We start from the raw sequence: 20385 nt of genomic DNA on the forward strand, positions 1-20385 counted from the left end.
TCTAAGAATTAATTCTACGCAGTCCCCCGTTTTGGGAACATTTCCCACGCCTGGTCTCCATTCTCCTGTAGAACGGGAACAGGGAGCGGGAAGGAGGGGAAGAGGGAAGGGGAGGGAGGGGAACAGGGAGCGGGGACAGGAGGGAGGAGAACAGGCAGTGGGGGCGGGAGGAGAGCGGGGGGGAAGGCATGGGAGGGGGCGGAAGGGAGGGGGCAGGGAGGGAGAGAGGTGATGGGAGGGGGAAAAGGAGGGAGGAGGACGGAGAGAGGGGAAAGGAGGGAGGGGAGCAGAGAAGAAGCGGGGCGGGGAAGGGGCGTGGCAGGGAGTAGGGCAATGAATCAACACTGAGCCCGGTGGCCAGCTCCCGGGTCAGCGCGCTTCTCTGCTCTCACCGGGGCGGGTCAGCTGTTGGCCCCACCCACTCCCATCCCACCCGGCCCCGCAATGGCCTGGCCCATTCGCCCACCCCCGACAGGCCCCGCCCAATTCCCCGCCCCCCGTCAACTAGTCACGCCCGGCTCTGCCGCTCCGTCCCGAAGGCCCCGCCCTCATCCCCGCCACCCGGCCCGGCGCGCAGTGCGGCTGCGCGGGCGTCTCAGGCTCTCAGGCCCGGGCGCCGCGGCTCTTTTGTTTCTCCGTTGGGGCCGAGCCCGGGCCCTACTTGGAGCCAGAGTCGGAGTCGGAGTCGGATCCGGATTCGGATTAGCAGCCCGGGAAGAGTGCCGCGGCACAGGCACCGGAGGGAGCGCGACCCTCGGACCCCTCCTGGCCCGCGGGGCTGGGACCCGGCCCCGGCCTGCCCCATGGGGCGCGCGGCCCCGGAGATGCGCCCTTGCCCGGCCCCGCGCCCCCGGCCTCGCGCCCCCGGCCCGCCCGCCCCGGCCCGCGCCTCCGCCTGAGTCCCCCGCGCCTCGGCCCGCCACCCCCCGCCCCGCGCCCCCGGCCCGCCCGCGCCATGGAGCCCGGCCGCGGCGGCACAGAGACCGTGGGCAAGTTCGAGTTCTCCCGCAAGGACCTGATCGGCCACGGCGCCTTCGCGGTGGTCTTCAAGGGCCGCCACCGCGAGGTGAGGCCCCCGTCCGGCCCGGGATCCCCCCCCCAAGGATCCCCTGCCCCGGCATCCCCGCCCCGAGATTCCCCGCCTGTCCTGGGACCCCCCACGCCTCCCCAGAGCCCCGCTCGACTTTCCAGGCCGATCCCCACCCCGCGACCCCCAGCCCGACTTTCCAGTTCCGACTTCCGCCCCGAGATCCTCTGCCCGACTTTCCTGTCCAAACCCTCACCGCGGGACACCCCGCACGCGGTCCCACAGCCGGCTTTCCAGGCTGGGTCCCTACCCCAGGACCCCCAGCGCGATCCTCAATCTGGCTCCCCACTCGGCCTTCCAGTCCCGGGATCCCAACCGGGATGATCTCAGGGCCCCACCTGTGTGGACTGGGGTCTGGGGGAGGCCTGCGAGGGGCAGCCCTGGCCCTGAAGGTGCACGTTTGGCTTTCAGAAGCACGATTTGGAGGTCGCCGTCAAGTGCATTAACAAGAAAAACCTCGCCAAGTCTCAGACGCTGCTGGGGAAGGAAATCAAAATCTTGAAGGTGAGCTAGTGCTGGGGGAGGGGGCGTGGGCGTGGGCGAGCCCCCCTCCCCACACTGATAAGAAACTTGGGTTTCTGTCCTAGGAGCTGAAACATGAAAACATCGTGGCCCTGTACGACTTCCAGGTAAGGCCTCTGGGCTGCTGTCTGCTGGGGACCGGGCTGGGGGACTGTGGCCCCAGGTGCTGGATCCCCTGGTGAGCACTGGTGTTGAGGCTGTCCAGGCTGGGGTCTACTGGGCCCCTGGAGACTCCACCCTGGGTCCAGGCCTGGGCTGGGGCTGGCTCTTGCTGTGACTTCCCCAGCTGTGAGACCGGGGAGGGGGTGTCTGGGCCGCAGGGCGCCCCCAGGGCAGGGCTGAGTTCCCCTGACCAGGCATCCCCTCCCCGCCGGGCGTCAGTCCTCGGGGCCCTGCCTGAGTCCGGCGTCCCCGGCTGGCCCTGGCAGCACTGCCGGCCTGGCCCACCTGTCCAGGCCGTGTGTTTGTTGACATTGCTCCTGCGGCCGGCATTGGCCGGCCTCGCTCTGCGTCAGACGGGGCGGGGGAGGGGCCGCCGGAGACTCCTGCTCGCTGGCAGTCAGGGCCGGGCCGGGGCACAGGCGGCTGCCGCTGGCTGGCCAAGGAGATGACCTCAGGCCCGGCTGGCCCCAGGAAGCAGGCGGTGGGACCAGCTGGCTTTCGTGCTGCCTCCGTGTCCCGGGGCCCAGGGCAGGCAGGGCTGGGGCTGTGGGAGCCAGGGTGCCGTCCTGGGGACCAGGAACCTGAGGCGGGAGATCCGCCCCGCCAAAGTGCTGACTAATGGCTCTGCGACCTGTTTACTGAGCCCAGGGCCCAGCCCCTGGCTGAGGGAAGGGCTGGTAGGCCGTGTTTTGGTGGCCTCCTCCCTCCGCCTGTCAGAGCTTTGCTGTGGCCTTGGGGACTGAGGCTTGTCACAAGGTGCCAGGTGTGGCGGGGTGGGGGGGTGGGTCCAGGTCCAGCGAGTACCTGGAAACCCAGGCACACTGTGTCCTGGAGCTGGACCATCCCTCTCGCTGCTTTTCCCGCCCTCTTCCCACCCCTTTTCTCCCTGCTTTCCTCCCTCCCTTCCTCCTCTTTCCTCATCCTCCCCATGTTTGGAAGCCTCCTGCCTGGACCATAGCCTGCACATGCGTCATGGCTCTGGGAGCCAGCAAGGAGTGGACAGCTGTCCCTGGCCAGGCAGCGACTCCGAGGGACTCCCCCTCCACCCTGGGCTACGCTGCCTGCTGCTCCCCTCCAGGGCTCCCCAGGTCCAGTCCTGGGCATCTCCAGGCCAGGCCCTGTGACTGTCCACACGACCCCCGCAGACCCAGGACCAGTATCCCCAATTCCTGCTCCATCCCAGTCAGCCACATGTCACACCTGGTTGTGGGCATCTGCCACTTCCTCCAGTGTTGGCAACACTGCGGCTTTCTCTACTCAGGAAGCACTTAGAGCCGCCAGCCGCAGGCGCTCCTGTCTCCGGGCACCGGGCTCTGATGGAGCTGCAGCTTAGCCTGCCCTCGCCCCCACAGGTGCGGGGATTGTTGCCCTGTGTCGGTAAGGCAATGTTTGAGGCAGGCACCCAAACCCAGGAAAAAATAATTGGCTTTTAAAAACGGGTAATGAACGATTTGGGTGATAAAAGAAAATCCTCAAACATTACGGGAGGGAGTGCGGTCGAGGCGAGAGTCCTGCCCCCGATGGAGTCCCGCTGCCCTCCGTTCTCAGGCCCCTGCCTTAGTTGTTTCCGGGCCCCTGGGGACAGCCGTCCTTACAAGGTGATGTGTTCATGTGTGTCCTTCCCCACCACACCCACTTCTCTGCGCCGTGAATTTTGTCACTTAGGAGTATAGTTTGCACTCCATCCAGCCTGGGCGACTGAGCAAGGCCCTGTCTCTAAAAGAGGAGAGCTTGGGGAAGGTTCTGTGCTGGCTCAATCCATATGGGAAAGTTTACCCCTCGGCCAGGCACAGTGGATCACACCTGTGACCCTCGCACTGTGGGAGGCCAAGACAGACCAGCCTGGGCAACATAGCAAGACTCGCTGTCTCTCAAAAAAAAAAAAAAAAAAAAAAAGCCAGGCATAGTGGCATGTCTCAGCTACTGTGAAGGTTGTGGGAGGATTGATTAAACCCAGGAGTTTGAGGCTGCAGTGAGCCGTGATGTTGCCGCTGCATTCCAGCCTGGGCAGCAGAGTGTAACCCTGTCTCAAAAGCACACAACAAAACAAAACCCTCGAAAAGTTTACCCCTCTCTATTAGAGGTCACCATCTGTAAGCACAGTGGTCGAGAGCCAGGCTGACGCTGATGAGGGGCCCAGTCCTGGCTGCCTTGTGCACACACAGCTTCTTTAGTTTGCGGCCCTATTTCTTCCTCTGTGAAGCAGAAAGCACGGGCTGTGAGGGCTGTGTGAGGGAGGAGGGAGTGCTCTCTCGGGTTGGAGGAGCCATCGTGGAGGTGCTAGCTGCTGGCCTGATTGGGTCTGCCGTGGTGATTTTCAGCCATGGGGTGCCTGTTGCCCGAGATTCCATAACTGATTTCACCAAGGCCCCGTAGGTGAGACATGAGGTTATTTTGGGATGCTGGTACATCAGGGTGGTTGTGACTGGATCCTTAGAAGTAGAATCCTTGGGTAGGAGGGATGCTGGTTTTTAATTTGGGTAGCTATTGCCAAATTGACCTCCAGAGAGGCAATGCCAGTGGTCTCTCACCTGTCTCCAAGCATGTGTCTCCCTAGGTCCTTGCCAGGAGGGCGGCTCTCAGAGGTTTCCATCGTGGCTCACGTGAGAAGTAGAAAATGACATCTCTTATGGTTTTGCTTTTCTCTTTTTTTTTTTTTTGAGACTGAGTTTTGCTCTTGTCGCCCAGGCTGGAGTGCAGTGACACAATCTCCCCTCACTGCAACCTGCGCCTCCCAGGTCCAAGCGATCCTCCTTCTTCAGCCTCCCGAGTAGCTGGGATTACAGGCGCCTGCCACCACGCCAGGCTAATTTTTGTATTTTCAGTAGAGACACGGTTTCACCATGTTGGCCAGCCTGGTCTCGAACTGACCTCATGATCCACCCACCTTGGCCTCCCAAAGTGCTGGGATTGCAGGAGTGAACCACCGTGCCTGGTCGGTTTTCTTTTTCATTGGTGATGAATGAGCTTCACTATCTGAGCACGGGAATGTTAGAAATACCACCTATCCTTTGTATAGTGTATTTCTTTTTTTTTTTTGAGATGGAGCTTCGCTCTGTCACCCAGGCTGGAATGCAATGGAGCGATCTTGACTCACTGCAAACCTCCACCTCCCAGGTTCAAGCGATTCTCCTGTCTCAGCCTCCTGAGTAGCTAGGATTACAGGCACCTGCCACCACGCCCGGCTAATTTTTGTATTAAAAAATTAATACAATTTTTTCGCCACGTTGGCCAGGCTGATCTCGAATGCCGGACCTCACCTTCGGCCTCCCCAAGTGCTAGGATTACAAGCATGAGCCACCATGCCCAGCCTGCACGATATATTTCTATGTTTATATATATGTTTTCCTGAGATGGAGTTTTGCTCTTGTCGCCCAGGCTGGAGTACAGTGGCACCATCTCGACTCACTGCAACCTCCGCCTCCTAAGTTCAAGCGATTCTCCTGCCTCAGCCTCCCGGGTAGCTGGGATTACAGGCATGCGCCACCACGCCTGGCTAATTTTGTACTTTTAGTAGAGACAAGGTTTCTCTGTGTTGGTCAGGCTGGTCTAGAACTCCCGACCTCAGGTGATCCGCCTGCATCATCCTCCCAAAGTGCTAGGATTACAGGCATGAGCCACCGCTTCTGGCCTATTTTAATACATTTTTTTTTTTTTTTTTTTTTTTTGAGATGGAGTCTCGCTCTGTCACCCAGGCTGGAGTGCAGTGGCGCAATCTCGGCTCACTGCAAGCTCCGCCTCCCGGGTTCACGCCATTCTCCTGCCTCAGCCTCTCCGAGTAGCTGGGACTACAGGCGCCCACCACCACGCCCGGCTAATTTTTTGTATTTTTAGTAGAGACGGGGTTTCACCATGGTCTCGATCTCCTGACCTCGTGATCCGCCCGCCTCGGCCTCCCAAAGTGCTGGGATTACAAGCGTGAGCCACCGCGCCCGGCCTTTAATACATTTTTTAAAGAGACTGGGTCTCACTCTCTCGCCCAGGCTGGAGTGCAGTGGCATAATCATGGCTCACTGCAGCCTCGAACACCTGAGCTCAAGAGATCCTCCCACTTCAGCCTCCTGAGGAGCTGGGACTACAGGTACGCACCACCGTACCTGATTAGGCACATACTTCTGGCAAGCTCTTGGTCCCTTTTGTGCCAAGGCTGGAGGGTACCATGCTTAACACCATGGCCCCTGAGCCATTCTGCCATTTGCTGGATCCTAGCTCCAACATTTACCTGTGTGACATTGGGCAGGTAGCCTCCTGGCACCTCAGTTTTCTTACCTTTTAAAAACTGTTGGCCAGGCGCAGTGGCTCACACCTGTAATCCCAGCACTTTGGGAGTCTGAGGCAGGTGGATCACGAGGTCAGGAGATCAAGACTATCCTGGCCAACATGGTGAAACCTCGCCTCTATTAAAATACAAAAATTAGCTGGGCATGGTGGCCCGTGCCTGTAGTCCCAGCTACTCATGAGGCTGAGGCAGGAGAATCGCTTGAACCCAGGAAGTGGAGGCTGCAGTGAGCTGAGATTGCACTGCTGCACTCCAACCTGGGCGACAGAGTGAAACTCTCAAAAAAAAAAAAAAAAAAAAACTGTTGTGGTTGTGATGGCAACTTGAGTATGTTAAGTCTTTAGAACTGTGCCTGCCACTTTGTAAGTGCTCTGTCAATATTCTTGATTGGTAGGTGTCCTTTATATATGAAGCAAAGTAGCTTCTTTGTGATAGGTTACAGGTATTCCCCTCCATGTTGTTTGTTGACTGTTAAGGTTGTTATTTTTGTTCTTATTGTGTTGGGTTTTGTGTATTGGGTTTCCTTTTTAGCCATACAAAATTGTGAAAATGTGAGTGCCTGGGAAGTGTGTACCTTGGGTTTTGCTCTTTGAGTCCACCACAGCTGTTCGGAGGCAGCTGGAGCACCTGGCCTCCTTATTGAGCGTGTGGTGTCAGTGTCTGGACTTGCCTGGCCCCAGGAGTACGGCCACCACAGAAATCAGGGTATAGGGCTGTGGAGCCAGGCTGGGAACCTGCCCAGCGTGCCCTGGGAGGAGGGCTGATGGCTACAGGCCTTGCTGACGGTGGCCCCCCTGGCCAGCACGCCATCTGACAGGTTCCTTGCAGCTGAAGGTCTTGCTGGGCCACACAGGTGTGACTCACTCAGGCCCTGCAGACAGAGCCGCTGCCCATGAGTTACTTGCGGTGGAGACCTGAGTCAAGAGGTGTCCAGCCCTGCTTAGGGGCCTGGGAGACCATAGGTACAGGCAGTCCAGCCTGACATGAGACTGTGACTCCCCATCCCAGAGTGAGGAGGGGGCTGCCAGGCCTGGCCTGGTCTGGCTGGGGGGCTGTCTGCAGCGTGAGTTGGGGCAGGATGCAGGCCGAGTAGAAACCCGTAGGGTGGGTACCCAGCTCCTGGGCAGGGGCCTGTGAAGGGGCCCCCAGGGCCCAGGAAGTTCTGGAATTACCTCCAAAGTTGTGTATATCTTTTTTTTTTTTAACTTTTAAAATCATGGGATAAGACTGGGCATGGTGGCTCACGCCTGTAATCCCAGCACTTTGGGAGGCCGAGATGGGCGGATCACCTGAGGTCAGGAGTTCAAGACCAGCCTGGCCAACATGGCAAAACCCCGTCTCTACTAAAAGTACAAAAATTAGCCGGGCGTGGTGATGGGCGCCTATAGTCCCAGCTACTTGTGAGGCTGAGGCAGGGGAATCGCTTGAACCTGGGAGGTAGAGGTTGCAGTGAGCTGAGCTTGTGCCACTGCACTCCAGCCTGGGCGACAGCGAGACTCATCTCAAAAAAAAAAAAAAAAAAAAAAAAATCATGGGATAAAAATACTGGAAAGTGCAAAACAGATGAGAAGATGCACCACAACAGGCCCTCTGTGGCGTAGCAAGCGCCAGCCCAAAGCCATGCCCGTGTCCCAGGCTGCTCTCCTCCCTCCTATCCAGGGCACATCCATCCTCCTGTGTGCCCCCTCCTCCTCTGCTTTCTCATTCTTCACGTGAGCCAGCTCCTGGTTCCCACAAGCTCCCTTTGCCACATGTTGACTTTAAGCCTGGAGGTGGGATGTCAGCCGTAGGTTTGAGGGATGCTGTGTCTCCGTGGGTGACAGGAGTTGGTTTTTGTTTCTGCTCGGTACCCCATTGTGGGACTGTCACCTGGTATCAGTATCTGTCCGCGATGCCTGGGGGTCGGGTCTCAGCCGCCTGAAGGACAGAGCTGCTAGAAACAGTTTTTACTGGGGTGTGCGCCAACTAGGATGGCCGGGTCTCGGGAGGAATGTGTGCAGTTGGCATCTTCCTGAGGGTCCCCGCAGCTCACACCCCCCCACCCCCCCACTCACACTGGGATTATTTCCTGCTTTTTCCAAGCAAGGTCGTGCCCTCAGAAGGGTCGGGCCACCCACCCCTGCCTCACTGCATCTAGGGACCTGCCTCAACCCCCTGCGGCTGACTCCCGGATTGTCCAGACCCCCAGGCCCAGCAGGCGGGAGGCTGCAGAGGTCAGCCTGGGCTGCAGCCCCAGGAGGCCCACACACAATGGGTGGCTGCAGATGGTTGGTTCCCCAGGGCCAGAGGGTGGCGCTTCCTTCTTAGGGTGGAGCTGGCATCCCTTCCCTTTTGGGAGCTGTCCAGGAACCCCGCCTGGGGGTGCAGAGTGGTTCTGTCCAGCCACAGCTGTGGCTTTTGCCACTTTCTGGAGCCAGCTCTGGAGGTGTGAACTAGGTCAGTGCCTGCTCACCAGGCCCAGCCCAGGATCACCAGACAAGAGTAGGGCTGGCAGAGGGTTGGAGCCTGGATCCTATTAAGTAAAGCACCTTAGCACCCCAGGGGTGGGGCAGCCTCCTACGTGCCCAGACACCCGTGCCAGGCTGCCTGGGACACCTGGCTCTGGCCGGCCCTGGGTGCGTGTGTGCAGGGTGTGGGGGCCGGCCTGCCTGGGGAGTGCTGTCCCAGGTCCCTCAGGCATGCCGCCTGGAGACAGTGGGGTGTTGATATTGCTGTCTTTTTGAAGTGTTCTGAGCCTCAGATGCACGTGTTGGGACTTTTCAGGGACAGCCCTGTGGAATGGTCAGCAGCTGTCCCTTTCCTCCCTTTAAATAGGCGACAAGGTGGGACCCACCTCCTGGGGTGGGGGTGATGGTGCAGGGAGCCTGGTGTGTTTGATTAGGGCATGGGCAGTGTGGCCACAGCTGTGTGTGTCACCACGGGATGGACCCCCGGACCCTGTCTTGGGAGGCGAGCTGCTCTGCCTGGGGTGGCCGGTTTCCTTCCCTGGAGCCCAGGGAGGCAGCTGTGGCCCTTTCTGGTGTCTTAACTGGGTGGCTTGATGCTGGGACCTTGCCTGGTCCCCACTCCCCAGGGCAGCTTGTGAAAACCAAATGTAGCTGCAAGGCAGACGTGGAACCCGATGCCCCGTGTGGGTTCTGCAAGGCAGACGTGGAACCCGACGCCCCGTGTGGGTTCTGCAAGGCAGACGTGGAACCCGATGCCCCGTGTGGGTTCTGCAAGGCAGACGTGGAACCCGATGCCCTGTGTGGGTTCTGCAAGGCAGAGGTGGAACCCGATGCCCTGTGTGGGTTCTGCAAGGCAGAGGTGGAACCCGATGCCCTGTGTGGGTTCTGCAAGGCAGACGTGGAACCCGATGCCCTGTGTGGGTTCTGCAAGGCAGACGTGGAACCCGATGCCCTGTGTGGGTTCTGCAAGGCAGAGGTGGAACCCGATGCCCTGTGTGGGTTCCGGGTGGGCCCAGGGGAGGTCAGCTGTGGCCAGTGAGGCTGTGCTCTCACCTGACCCCCCTCAAGAGCCCTAGAGAGAGTCGCTGCCGGTGGGAAGGGTGGCAGGCCCAGCTGGGGGCCCCCGTCGGGGGGGTGTTGTGGCACAGGGCCTGGGCCTGCAGCTGCCCTGGAGGAGCTCCCCTAGCCCTGGCACGGGGTGGTCCTGGGCTTGTTTGTCCTCATTCCTCATCCCTGACTCTGCCAGGGTTGGAGACAGCAAGGCTAGGCCCTTCCAGGGACACAGAGGGTTACTGGCTTGGCATTGGCACTGGCAGAGTGGGGACGGGACTCCAGCCCACCTGCTTGGACTGTCCTGCCATTTCCCAGCCTGGGCACGCCCCCCAATCTCTGGGGCCTCGGTGTGCTCGTATGGGAAGTGGGCTGGTTGTGGCCTGCTGCCTGGGCTCCTACGCGGGAAAGGCCCTGGTGTGCCCCGATGCCCAGCTCAGGGAGTTGGATGCCCACAGCCTGAGGGCCTGTGTGAAGCTGTCATCTGTCCCAGAGGAGTTGGGAAGACCCGAATGCCTGTGGTGAGGTGGATGCCCCCACCCTACCCTGCAGCCCCACCCACACTGGCCCTGAGTCCCATGCTGGAGAGGACCTTTTAGGAGAGAGGCTGAGCATGGGCCAGGTTTCTGCAAGCAACCATTTGAAGTATAGGGAAGAGCCTGGAGGTGCTTCGGTCCCACAGCCCCCTGCCCACTCCCTCCTGGGAGTTGGTGCCCCCTGAGGTTTTGGGGACACAGGAGGGTGGCCAGCACAGGAGGGTGGCCAGCACAGTGGGGAGGGAGGAAGGTGACCTAGGGGGTGACATTTTGTGACTCTGGGGCAAGGCCAGGGGTCTAGACATGTCAGTAGTGAGGTGGTTTCCAGCACCCGTGAGGCCAGTGTGGCTGGAGGGATGGCAGGGCCAGGTGCCCTGGGTAGGGGTGTTGGGGACCCTGGCTGGAGTGTGGGCAGCAGATGGGGTGGGGGAAGAGCCTCCTTGCCAGGGTCCTGTGGGCCAGTCACTGGTGCCACAGGGGTCTCCCTGGTGGGCCTCTGCCTTTCTTCTTTGTGAGACAGGTCTCATTCTGTCACCCATCCTGGAGTGCAGTGGCACGATCTCCCGGCTCACTGTAGCTGTGGCCTCCCAGGCCTAAAGCCATCCTCCCACCTCAGTCCTGAGTAGCTGGGACTACAGGCGTACACTGTCACACCTGGATAATTTTTGTATTTTTTTGTAGAGATGGGGTTTTGCTATGTTGCCCAGGCTGGTCTCAAACTCCTGGGCTCAGGCGATCCTCTTGGCTTGGCCTCCCAACATGCTGGGATGACAGGCATGAGCCACCGTACCCGGCCAGGCCTTTGCCTTCCTAGGGGTGAGAGGTGGCTGCCTTAGTGTTTGGGGATGGGAGGAGGCTACAGGGCTTCAGTTAGCACGCCCTGCCCAGAGGGAGCTCCTGTCGCATGCAGCCCGGTCCTGGGTGAGTGGCTGGGGGATGGGGTGCTAGGCTCCTGCTCTGCACACGTGGGTGTTCCCCCAGGATACCTCTGACTTTGACACATCCCTGCTTGTCCTGGCTTTGCTGGTGGGTTTGGAGCTCTGATGAGCAGATCAGGTCTTAGGGAGCCCCCTGGCTCTGTGATCCAGGGCAGGTGGCCCCCAGAGAGGAGAGGAGAAATGTGGACACCTACGGGCACTCACTGGAGGGGCTGTGGGGAGGGTAATGGTGGGCCCAGGTCAGGGAGTGGGCATTGCCGTCCTGAAGTTATTTCTGGGTCTAGCTTCGTCTCCCCCTCCTTCCTGGGTTCTGCCTGGAGCTGTCCCTGCAGTCCCCCTTGCTCCATCCTGTGCCCTGTGTGGATTGTTTCTCCCCACAGCTGCTGGGAGCCCTGGGCTCCCCACGTGCTCTTCCTGGGCAGGCAGGTGAGGCCAGGCGGGGCTCGGGGTGCACAGGCTGTGTGTGGGGTGGGCTGAGGCCTGCTTCGTGGACAGGTCCCACCTTCTCTAGGCTGTGCCTGGGTTTCTGGGTCTCCCTCTGGGCCGGCCCTGCAGTGTTTGTGGATCCTGGGGTTGCTTCCTGAGCAGCATCAGCCTTAGCCTCCCTAAAGGCACCCTCTCCTGAGCCTGTCCCTGCTCAGCATCCAGCCCACAGCTCCTCTGCGGGGGCAGCTCTGGGGCACGGGCTTCTCGCATTTATGAAGCAGGCATCACCCAGTGGCTTTGTGGCTGTCCCCCCACCAGGGGTGCCTTCTGATTGGTCGGGGCCTCCTGGGACTGGGGGCTGAGCAGGGGTCCTGTGTGGGACCCAGCTCCCACAGGCGCTGAGAGGTGTTCCTCCTGCAGACCCCCTCCAGACACGGCTCCCCTTTGCTTTGAGAGAGCTTGGGTTCACTCAGGGGTAGAAGTGGGACGGCCCTACAACAGGTGTGGACTCGCTTCCCTGCAAGCACCTAGAGCATGTGGATGTGTACAGGGCAGAGGGAGGGGGCTTTGTGTGGGAAGGGCTTCCTCCTGTTCTGAGGCCCTGAGTCAGGTGTGTGGGGTCCTCGCTCCTCCAGCCCAGCCTGCCCGGTTTGATGTGGCTTCCTGGGCCTCACTCCTTGTCTGTGAAACAGGGGTGATGAGGACTCATCCTTGTGGCTGCGGGGAGTGAGTGGTGGGCCACAGGGAGGCTCCCAGTCCCAGGTGAGGGTGTACGCACGCTGGCCGTTGGGGTGTGTGCTGTGTCTGCACCGGTGGCTCACTCTGAGTTTCATGGGGGCAGCCAAGGGTGGGTGCCGGTGGCACCCCCGGTCAGGTCTGTGTCTGAGCTGAGGGCTGAGCAGCTGCTGGTCAGGTCTTGTTGGCCCAGCAGTGGAGGGGGTGGCTGAGACGCCTCTGACCGAAGGCATTGGGGCGAGGGGTGGCAGCCTGAGCTGCAGCCAGGTTGGGGTAGGGCAGCTGGAGGCCTGCAGGCCTCTGCGTCAACCTGGCAGCGCCAACCTGCAATCTGTTGGCGTCTTTTTTTTTTTTGAGATGGAGTCTCACTCTGTCACCCAGGCTGGAGTGCAATGGCACAGTCTCGGCTCACTGCAGCCTTCTCCTCCCGGGTTCAAACGATTTTCCTGCCTTAGCCTCCTGAGTAGCTGGGATTACAGGCACGCGCCACCCTGCCCGGCTAATTTTAGTATTTTAATAGAGATGGGGTTTCACCATGTTGGTCAGGCTGGTCTTGAACTGCTGACCTCATGATCCACCTGCCTTGGCTTCCCAAAGTGTTGGGATTACAGGTGTGAGCCACTGTACCTGTTTAAGTTTTGTATTTTTAGTAGAGACGGGGTTTCACCACGTTGGCCAGGCAGGTCTCAGAAACTGCTGACCTTGTGATCCACCCACCTTGGCCTCCCATAGTGCTGGGATTGCAGGTGTGAGCCACTGCAACCAGCCCTGTTGATGTCTTTGATCCTGGGCTGAGGAGCTGCGAAGTTTCTGTGGCCTGAGGGTCACACACACCTGCCCACACACCTGGCCTTCACCCTTCCTGCTAGGGCGTATGTCCTCTGCCAGGAGTTGTTGCTCCTATAGGGAGACCAGGGGCCTTTGCCTTGATCAGATGGAGACCTGGATGGCCACAAAACAGAACACACCCACCTACAAAGCACGTGGCCCACAGATGTCCTCGTCTCCCGGCCGCTGGCTGACCAGCTAAGTCCTGGCACTGCAGGGACTGCCCAGGCCGAATTGGGGCTGAGCCAGACTCCCTGCAGTGGGGACCGGTGGCACTGGGACCTCTCACAGCCTCTTTTCTGTCTTGCAGGAAATGGCTAATTCTGTCTACCTGGTTATGGAGGTGAGTGCCTTGTGGTGCCAGGACAAGTGCAGGCTGATGGCCATGGCCCTGGGAGCCCCAGAGGGAAGGACATGGCCTGGGGGAGGGTGATGAGCACCTTTTCTTTTTTTTTTTGAGATGGAGTCTCATTGTCGCCCAGGCTGGAGTGCAGTGCTGCGATCTCAGCTCACTGCAACCTCCGCCTCCGGGTTCAAGCAATCCTCCTGCCTCAGCCTCCCGAGTAGCTGGGATTACAAGTGTGTGCCACCACGCCCGGCTAATTTTTGTACTTTATTAGTAGAGATGGGGTTTCGCCACGTTGGCCAGGCTAGTCTTGAACTCCTGACTTCAAGCGATCTGCCCACCTTGGCCTCCCAAAGTGCTGGGATTACAGGAGTGAGCTGCCACGCCTGCTGAGTATCACTATTGATGTCTTCCAGCAGGGACTGTGGGGACACCCGCCCTGGGGTGGGCAGGTGCCCAAGGGCTCAGGGAGTACTTACTGTCCAAGTGTGAGGGATGGGGAGGCTGGGCAGGGCTGGGAGGTGGGCCCTGGTCCCTGCTGCAGCCTGATGCGTGTCTGGTCTTTTGCAGTACTGCAACGGTGGGGACCTGGCCGACTACCTGCACAGTGAGTGCACAGCTGCGCCACATGGGCTGCCGGCCGGTCCCACAGGGCCCGCACCCAGGGCCACCCTGGCCCAGCCTGGGAGGCAGCCTGGCTCGAGTGGGTCCTTGGCTGATTGTGAGATTGGCTCTTTCTTGTCCCCTTGGGCCTCCTAAGGGGATGCAGGGGGCTGAGCTGCTCCCGGCTGTTAAGGATGCAGTCCCTCCGCTTGCCTCCCCCTTGCTTGGGGAGACAGCTGTGACCAGAATAGCCCAAGGCCTCTGGTCAAATGAGGCCACGGGAGTCGCACAAACAAGGAGAGGGGGCTGTTGTCTTCATAGTGTGGCTGGAAGGCGGCTCTTGGCCCACCCAAAGTTGAGCCCTGTGGCGGATGGGAGGAGGATGTGCTGCACAGGGCCAGGCAGGGCAGAGGGAAGGACAGCAGGTGGGCGGCCGCGCCCATCTGTTCCCAGGCTCCCTGGGTGGGGGTCCGGGCCACAGTGCCGGCGGGCGTGGGGGTGGGTGGGGCGCCGGCGGCCTCTTGGGGGTGTCCTGAGGGTCTGGAGGTGGCACTGGGACAGTTCCGGGGACTTGGGCCTGAGCACCCGGGAGCCGGCAGGACTGCTCAAACGCCGGCTCCGCCCCGCGTCGCCCTCACAGTGCTGGGGCGTGAGTGCGGGGCTGGTAGATGGGCAGGACCCTCTGGCCCCCTCGCCTCGCCCCACTCGGGGAGGACCCCACAGTCCAAGCCTGGGAGACACACGCTGAGGCCGCGCATAGCGGAGACTGGGGCTGCGGGTCGGGTCGGGCTGCGCGCGGCTGGCCCCTGTCTGGATGCCGGGAAGAGGGGCAGGAGCGGGACCCGGACGGAACCGCGGCGGCACTGAGGCTGGGCGGCGGCGGCCTCCCGTCTCTGGAGCAGCTGCAGCCCGGGGCTGAGTGGTGGGGCCGGCGCGCCAGGCTCTGCGCAGGTGCTTCAGGTGCGCCCTGGTCTTGGCGGCCCGTGGTGGCTCGTGCCCCTCCTGACCCGGGGTTTCCTCCCGGCCTGCGGCCCTGCCTGGCGCTCTCCATCCGTGTGGCGGGACCGGCCTGGCTGCGCGGGACTCACCCTTGGGGGAGGAAACAGGGCCCCCAGGCACTGAGCCGCCTCTCCCCGCAGCCATGCGCACGCTGAGTGAGGACACCATCAGGCTCTTCCTGCAGCAGATCGCGGGCGCCATGCGGCTTCTGCACAGCAAGGGCATCATCCACCGCGACCTGAAGCCGCAGAACATCCTGCTGTCCAACCCCGCCGGCCGCCGCGCCAACCCCAACAGCATCCGCGTCAAGATCGGTCAGCCCGCGGGCAGGCAGGCGGGCCCGGCGGGGAGGGGCTCCGGGGCCGGCTCCCGTCCTGATGCGTCTCTCCCGCAGCTGACTTCGGCTTCGCGCGGTACCTCCAGAGCAACATGATGGCGGCCACACTCTGCGGCTCCCCCATGTACATGGTGTGTTCACCTTGGCCGGGCTGTGCCGGGTGGGCGCCTCGCTGGGCTTGCTGGTTGGCTGGGGTGTGGTGGGCTCTGCCCTGGCCTGGCGGGCACCTTCTGTGGTTGGCGTGCGGGGGCCTCACACTGACCCAACTTCTGGTCCTGCAGGCCCCCGAGGTCATCATGTCCCAGCACTACGACGGGAAGGCGGACCTGTGGAGCATCGGCACCATCGTCTACCAGTGCCTGACGGGGAAGGCGCCCTTCCAGGTAACTGGGCTTGGCCCTGCTCCCCACGCCGCACCGTCAGTGCAAGTGTCCGCCAGCTGCGGTCAGATGCCCCCTGCGAGCCCTGCCCGTGCCCCACGGGCTCCCCTCGGTTCATGGCTGGCGGGGCGGGCGTCCAGGGGTCCAGTGGGGAAGGGGCCTCGGTGTCCCCCCAGGGAGGGCAGCGCCGCCGGCGGTGACTGGGAGCTGCCCCCGGCGAGGCCTCCCTCGCCTGTCTGGTCGCCTGTCTAGTCGCCTGTCTGGTTGCCTTCCTGGTCAGAGGTGAGGGCAGCGCCGGGGCCGAGTGGATGAGGGCTGGGAGGCCGCATTCTGGGGGGTGGACACCCCGAGAGACCGTCGGCGCCCCCTCCCCGCCCCCATGCTCGCACCTCCAGCAGCAAACAGCGGCGCCAGCGCCCGGTGTCCCCCGGGCTTCGCAGCGTCTGGGGCAGGGGCCGACTGGGGACGAACGCACCGAGACCCCGTGGGCTGGTCCCGCTCGGCCCCAGCCCTGGCAGTCAGGCTGTCCCCGTCCCCGCAGGCCAGCAGCCCCCAGGACCTGCGCCTGTTCTACGAGAAGAACAAGACGTTGGTCCCCACGTAAGCACCCTCCCGCCTTCCCTTCCCTTCCCCCGCGGGCTCCGGCCCCGCAGGCCCTGCTCACACCAGCCTCCTCTTGCTCCAGCATCCCCCGGGAGACCTCGGCCCCACTGCGGCAGCTGCTCCTGGCCCTGCTGCAGCGCAACCACAAGGACCGCATGGACTTCGGTGAGCACCCACCAGGGGCGCAGCTGGAGTCCCCTACCCTCCCTCCTTGCATTTGCTGATGTGAGCAGGGCCCACCCGCTTCACACCCAGCCCCATGTGCACACTGCCCTTTCCACAAGCCAAGCGCAGGCAGGGGCTCCACCTCCACCCCGGCAGGTGCCCAGTGCGCGGCTGGAGCTCAGGCCATGGGGAGGCGGGGGCCTGGGGTCAGAGCTGGGGTCCTCCTGAGGCCTCCTTCCTCCTTCCTCCTGCAGATGAGTTTTTCCATCACCCTTTCCTCGACGCCAGCCCCTCGGTCAGGAAATGTGAGTTTCTGTGGGTCCTGGGGCTCCGGATGGGCCCTGCATCCCTTCCTCCCTGGGTCTGGTTAGGCACTGAGTGTGGGGCAGAGAGAGCAGGTCTTGAGCTGCGGCCAGCTCCCAGGGAGGGCAGGACACCCGGCTCCTTGCTCTGCTGCAGCGGGGACCCCAAGGCCAGAGGTTCGCGTGGTGCAGCAGGCTTGGGATGGGGATGGGGTGTTGGAGGGGCTGCTGTTGCCCTGTGACAGTCATAGGGTGGCCCAGGAGGGAGCCTCCCTCCTTCCTGCTGGTCGGGGTGTAGCGGGAAGTGGAGGGGATATGGTTGAGCTTGTCCAGTCCGTGGGTTGGCTCGAGGATGAGGAGGAGACAGGAGGATGGCCCAGACTGACCTATGCATGTTTATCTCAGCCCCACCTGTGCCTGTGCCCTCGTACCCAAGCTCGGGGTCCGGCAGCAGCTCCAGCAGCAGCTCCACCTCCCACCTGGCCTCCCCGCCGGTGAGTTGCCACCCCAGGGGCCTGACAGCTTCTCCCTCCACTCAGCAGTCAGGGGCTCCAGCCCTAGGCCCCCGTGGGGACGTGCTGTGACTTCTGTTGTCTGTGTGAGTCACAAAAGACATGGATGAGTTCGTTCTGTCAGATGTTGAAGCCCCACAAACGGGCGACGGCCCCTCCCAACACCCACAGCCCTCAGGTCCCAGAGGCCGACAGGGTGGCTGTTTGGTCTGGTCCTGTCTTTGGTTTTGTGCTGATGCACACAGAAGCAGCATGTGGCCTTGGCCCACTGACACCTGTACCCCTGGCCTCCCTCGTGTCTTCCACTGGACTCACAGCCTGAGTAGGGTTGTAGGGTGATGGCCCCACATGATGGTGGCACTCCTTGTGTGACATGGGAGGGGTCTGCAGAGCACCTGAGTTGGCCATGAACCCCCGTCCCTCCGTCCACCTGACCTGGAGCCTGGCTCTCGGGCCTGGTGTTGTGGCTGGTGGTGATGAGTTCATGTCTGGGCTCTCCTGGCCTGGCCCCCTGCTCTGTGACCAGGGAGCGGTCCTCTGACCTTGGTTGTCTGCCTGTATCATGGGCGGAAGCTCAGATGTGGCGAGGGGAGCGTGGCAGCGCCGTGCTGTAGGGAGCTGTGGCATCCGCAGAGCTCCCCTGGGGCACTTGGGGCTTTAGCCACCACCGCACGGATGGTGTGCGCTGGGCCTTAGCATGGTGCTGGCCTCAGAGCAGGGCCCACCGGGGTGGCAGCCTCTCCACTGGACGCGCCTTCCATGGTACCTCGTTCTCTTGGCTGTGCCGATGGAAAAGTGAGGTGCAGAGGGCAGGTGGCGAACAGCTCCCCAAAACAGGGCCTCCCAGAGCTTCTGGGAGCTGAGGGCTTCAACCCACCCAGGCTGCATGGGGGGAGTGGCTCGTCGGGGGGCCTGTCCCTGCGAGGTCAAAGCCGGCCTTTGAGTGGAGTCCTCTGGAAGTACAGAGGAGAGCGGAGCACAGGAAGAAAGGCGTGCCCAGCCCTTCTCAGCCCCGGCGCCCCGATCTTTACTGGGGCTCTGGGCCATCCCAGAGGAGGGGGAATTTGCTCTCCTGAGTGTCTAGGTCCCTGAGACCTGCTCACCAGCCCCTCCGTTGACTCTCAGTCCCTGGGCGAGATGCAGCAGCTGCAGAAGACACTGACCTCCCCGGCTGACACCGCTGGCTTCCTGCACAGCTCCCGGGACTCTGGTGGCAGCAAGGACTCCTCCTGTGACACAGACGACTTCGTCATGGTCCCTGCGCAGTTTCCAGGTCAGGGGGCATGCTAGGCTTGGAGGTGACGCCTCAGGTGCGGCGGGGGCAGTGCATTGCATGTGTTGGATGCACCGTGTGTAGCCCGTCTCCACTTATGGGCAGTTAGGATGGGCCCCTGGGAGCCACCAGCATCAGCTCAGCTTGGTTGGGGAGGCTGCGTCTGTTAAAAGCACTCCTGGAATCAAAGCCGGGTCCTCCTAGTGGTCAGCAGGAGGTCGGAGGCCATAGGCCTGGTCTCCTCAGACAGTGCTGCTCTTCGGATGGGTGGGGGCCGCTCACCTCATGCCCCTCCCCCGCCATGTACCCCGACCTTGTTTCTCAGCAGCTCTTGTTGCCTCCACACCCTGCAGGTGGGTTTATTCCTTGGCTTTTGGGGAACCCCCCCCTCCATAATGGCCAGGGGCTGCCCACGTGTTTGTTGAATGAAGGTGCCTAAACTTTTGGAGCAGGCCTGGGGTCTGTGGCTCCTCCGAAGGCCCTGCACTCTGTCCCTGGCTGTCCCAAAGCTCCTGGAGGTCTGGGTTGGCACTGGTCCCCGTGTCTGCCAGGGACACAATGACTCATGCAGAGCCCTCCGCATCTCCCATCAGCATGGCTCCTGCGGGGGTGGTGAGGCCTGAGCCAAGCCCCAGACAGACCCGGGGAGGGCCTTGGTCGTTTGCCAGCTGTCAGGGCAACAGGAAGACGGACACCAGGGGTAGGGCAGAGCCTCCTTGGGGGCGGGAACCTGGGTATTCCTGGAGGGGGTTGGGCCCAGACTTAGGGCTGTAGATGCCTGACCTCCCCCGCCCATCCAGGAGTTAGCTGAAGGCTGGGGGGCAGGGCCCCAGGGGTCTCTGGGGCTGAGGACACAGGAGACAGGAAGCGCACAGTCCAAGTGGGGATAAGCGGGGGCAGGCAGCGCTCTGGTCTCCCGGAACTGGCCTGGGGCTGGCAGGGAGGATGCAGTCTGGACCATACCACCCAGGCTCTACACCCCGCAAGGCCGCTGTACAAGCTGAGGCCCCTGCAAGGTGGAGCGTGTGTGGGGATCCAGCAGAGAGCCTCAGTGGGGTGGAGTGGCCCTGGGCAGGCAGCAAGGACTCCAGGCCCAGCCTTGTCTCCCCCTGCAGGTGACCTGGTGGCTGAGGCGCCCAGTGCCAAACCCCCGCCGGACAGCCTGATGTGCAGTGGGTGAGCCCCCATTCTTTACCTCTGTATTTTAGGGGAGAGAAACTGTGGCCTTGGAAGTGGCCCATGTTATCCCTGCCTGGAGTCATCAGGCCATTGGGGGAGGGCTGAGACTGCCATGTCCACTGCAGGCAGGGGCTAGTGGGGCACAGGGCGGGCTGAGCTCTGTGCTGCGTGTGGCTTGAAAATGCCCTCGGCCTCCGGGCGCAGTGGCTCACGCCTATATCCCAGCACTTTGGGAGGCTGAGGCGGGCGGATCACAAGGTCAGGAGATCGAGACCACCCTGGCTAACATGGTGGAACCCTGTCTCTACCAAAAATACAAAAAAACTTAGCCGGGCATGGTGGCGGGTACCTGTAGTCCCAGCTACTCGGGAGGCTGAGGCAGGAGAATGCGTGAACCCAGGAGGCGGAGCTTGCAGTGAGCCGAGATTGCGCCACTGCACTCCAGCCTGGGCAACAGAGCGAGACTCCATCTCAAAAAAAAAAAAAAGAAAATGCTGTTGGCCCGTGGTGGCTCACGCCTGTAATCCCAGCACTTTAGGAGGCTGAGGCGGGTGGATCACAAGGTCAGGAGATTGAGACCATCCTGGCCAACATGGTGAAACCCCGTCGCTACTAACAACAACAAAAAAAAATGCAAAAAATTAGCCAGGTGTGGTGGTGCATGCCTGTAGTCCCA

The 20385-nt window shown here is 61.8% G+C and overlaps 1 protein-coding gene across 4 annotated transcripts in view; it reads left to right on the plus strand.

Moving 5' to 3' along the window:
- The first annotated feature begins 574 nt into the window (after positions 1–574).
- The window catches only part of ULK1 (unc-51 like autophagy activating kinase 1), a 28872-nt gene continuing 9061 nt past the window's right edge, over positions 575–20385 (plus strand). For 2 of the 4 annotated variants that reach the window (XM_063614775.1, XM_055236786.2), the window contains exons 1-14: positions 577–1066; positions 1499–1591; positions 1675–1716; positions 13321–13353; positions 13927–13963; positions 15099–15272; positions 15353–15426; positions 15577–15678; positions 16217–16275; positions 16361–16443; positions 16698–16748; positions 17151–17239; positions 18383–18530; positions 19646–19706. In XM_063614775.1, the coding sequence (XP_063470845.1) occupies positions 956–1066; positions 1499–1591; positions 1675–1716; positions 13321–13353; positions 13927–13963; positions 15099–15272; positions 15353–15426; positions 15577–15678; positions 16217–16275; positions 16361–16443; positions 16698–16748; positions 17151–17239; positions 18383–18530; positions 19646–19706 (1157 nt within the window). In that variant the 5' untranslated portion in view covers positions 577–955. Of the gene's footprint in view, positions 1067–1498; positions 1592–1674; positions 1717–13320; positions 13354–13926; positions 13964–14476; positions 14920–15098; positions 15273–15352; positions 15427–15576; positions 15679–16216; positions 16276–16360; positions 16444–16697; positions 16749–17150; positions 17240–18382; positions 18531–19645; positions 19707–20385 lie in introns of those variants that run through there. The other 2 variants (XM_055236785.2, XM_063614776.1) reach the window with 2 other exon arrangements.

The sequence above is a fragment of the Symphalangus syndactylus genome, chromosome 13, assembly GCF_028878055.3.
Source record: "Symphalangus syndactylus isolate Jambi chromosome 13, NHGRI_mSymSyn1-v2.1_pri, whole genome shotgun sequence".
NCBI lineage: Eukaryota > Metazoa > Chordata > Mammalia > Primates > Hylobatidae > Symphalangus > Symphalangus syndactylus.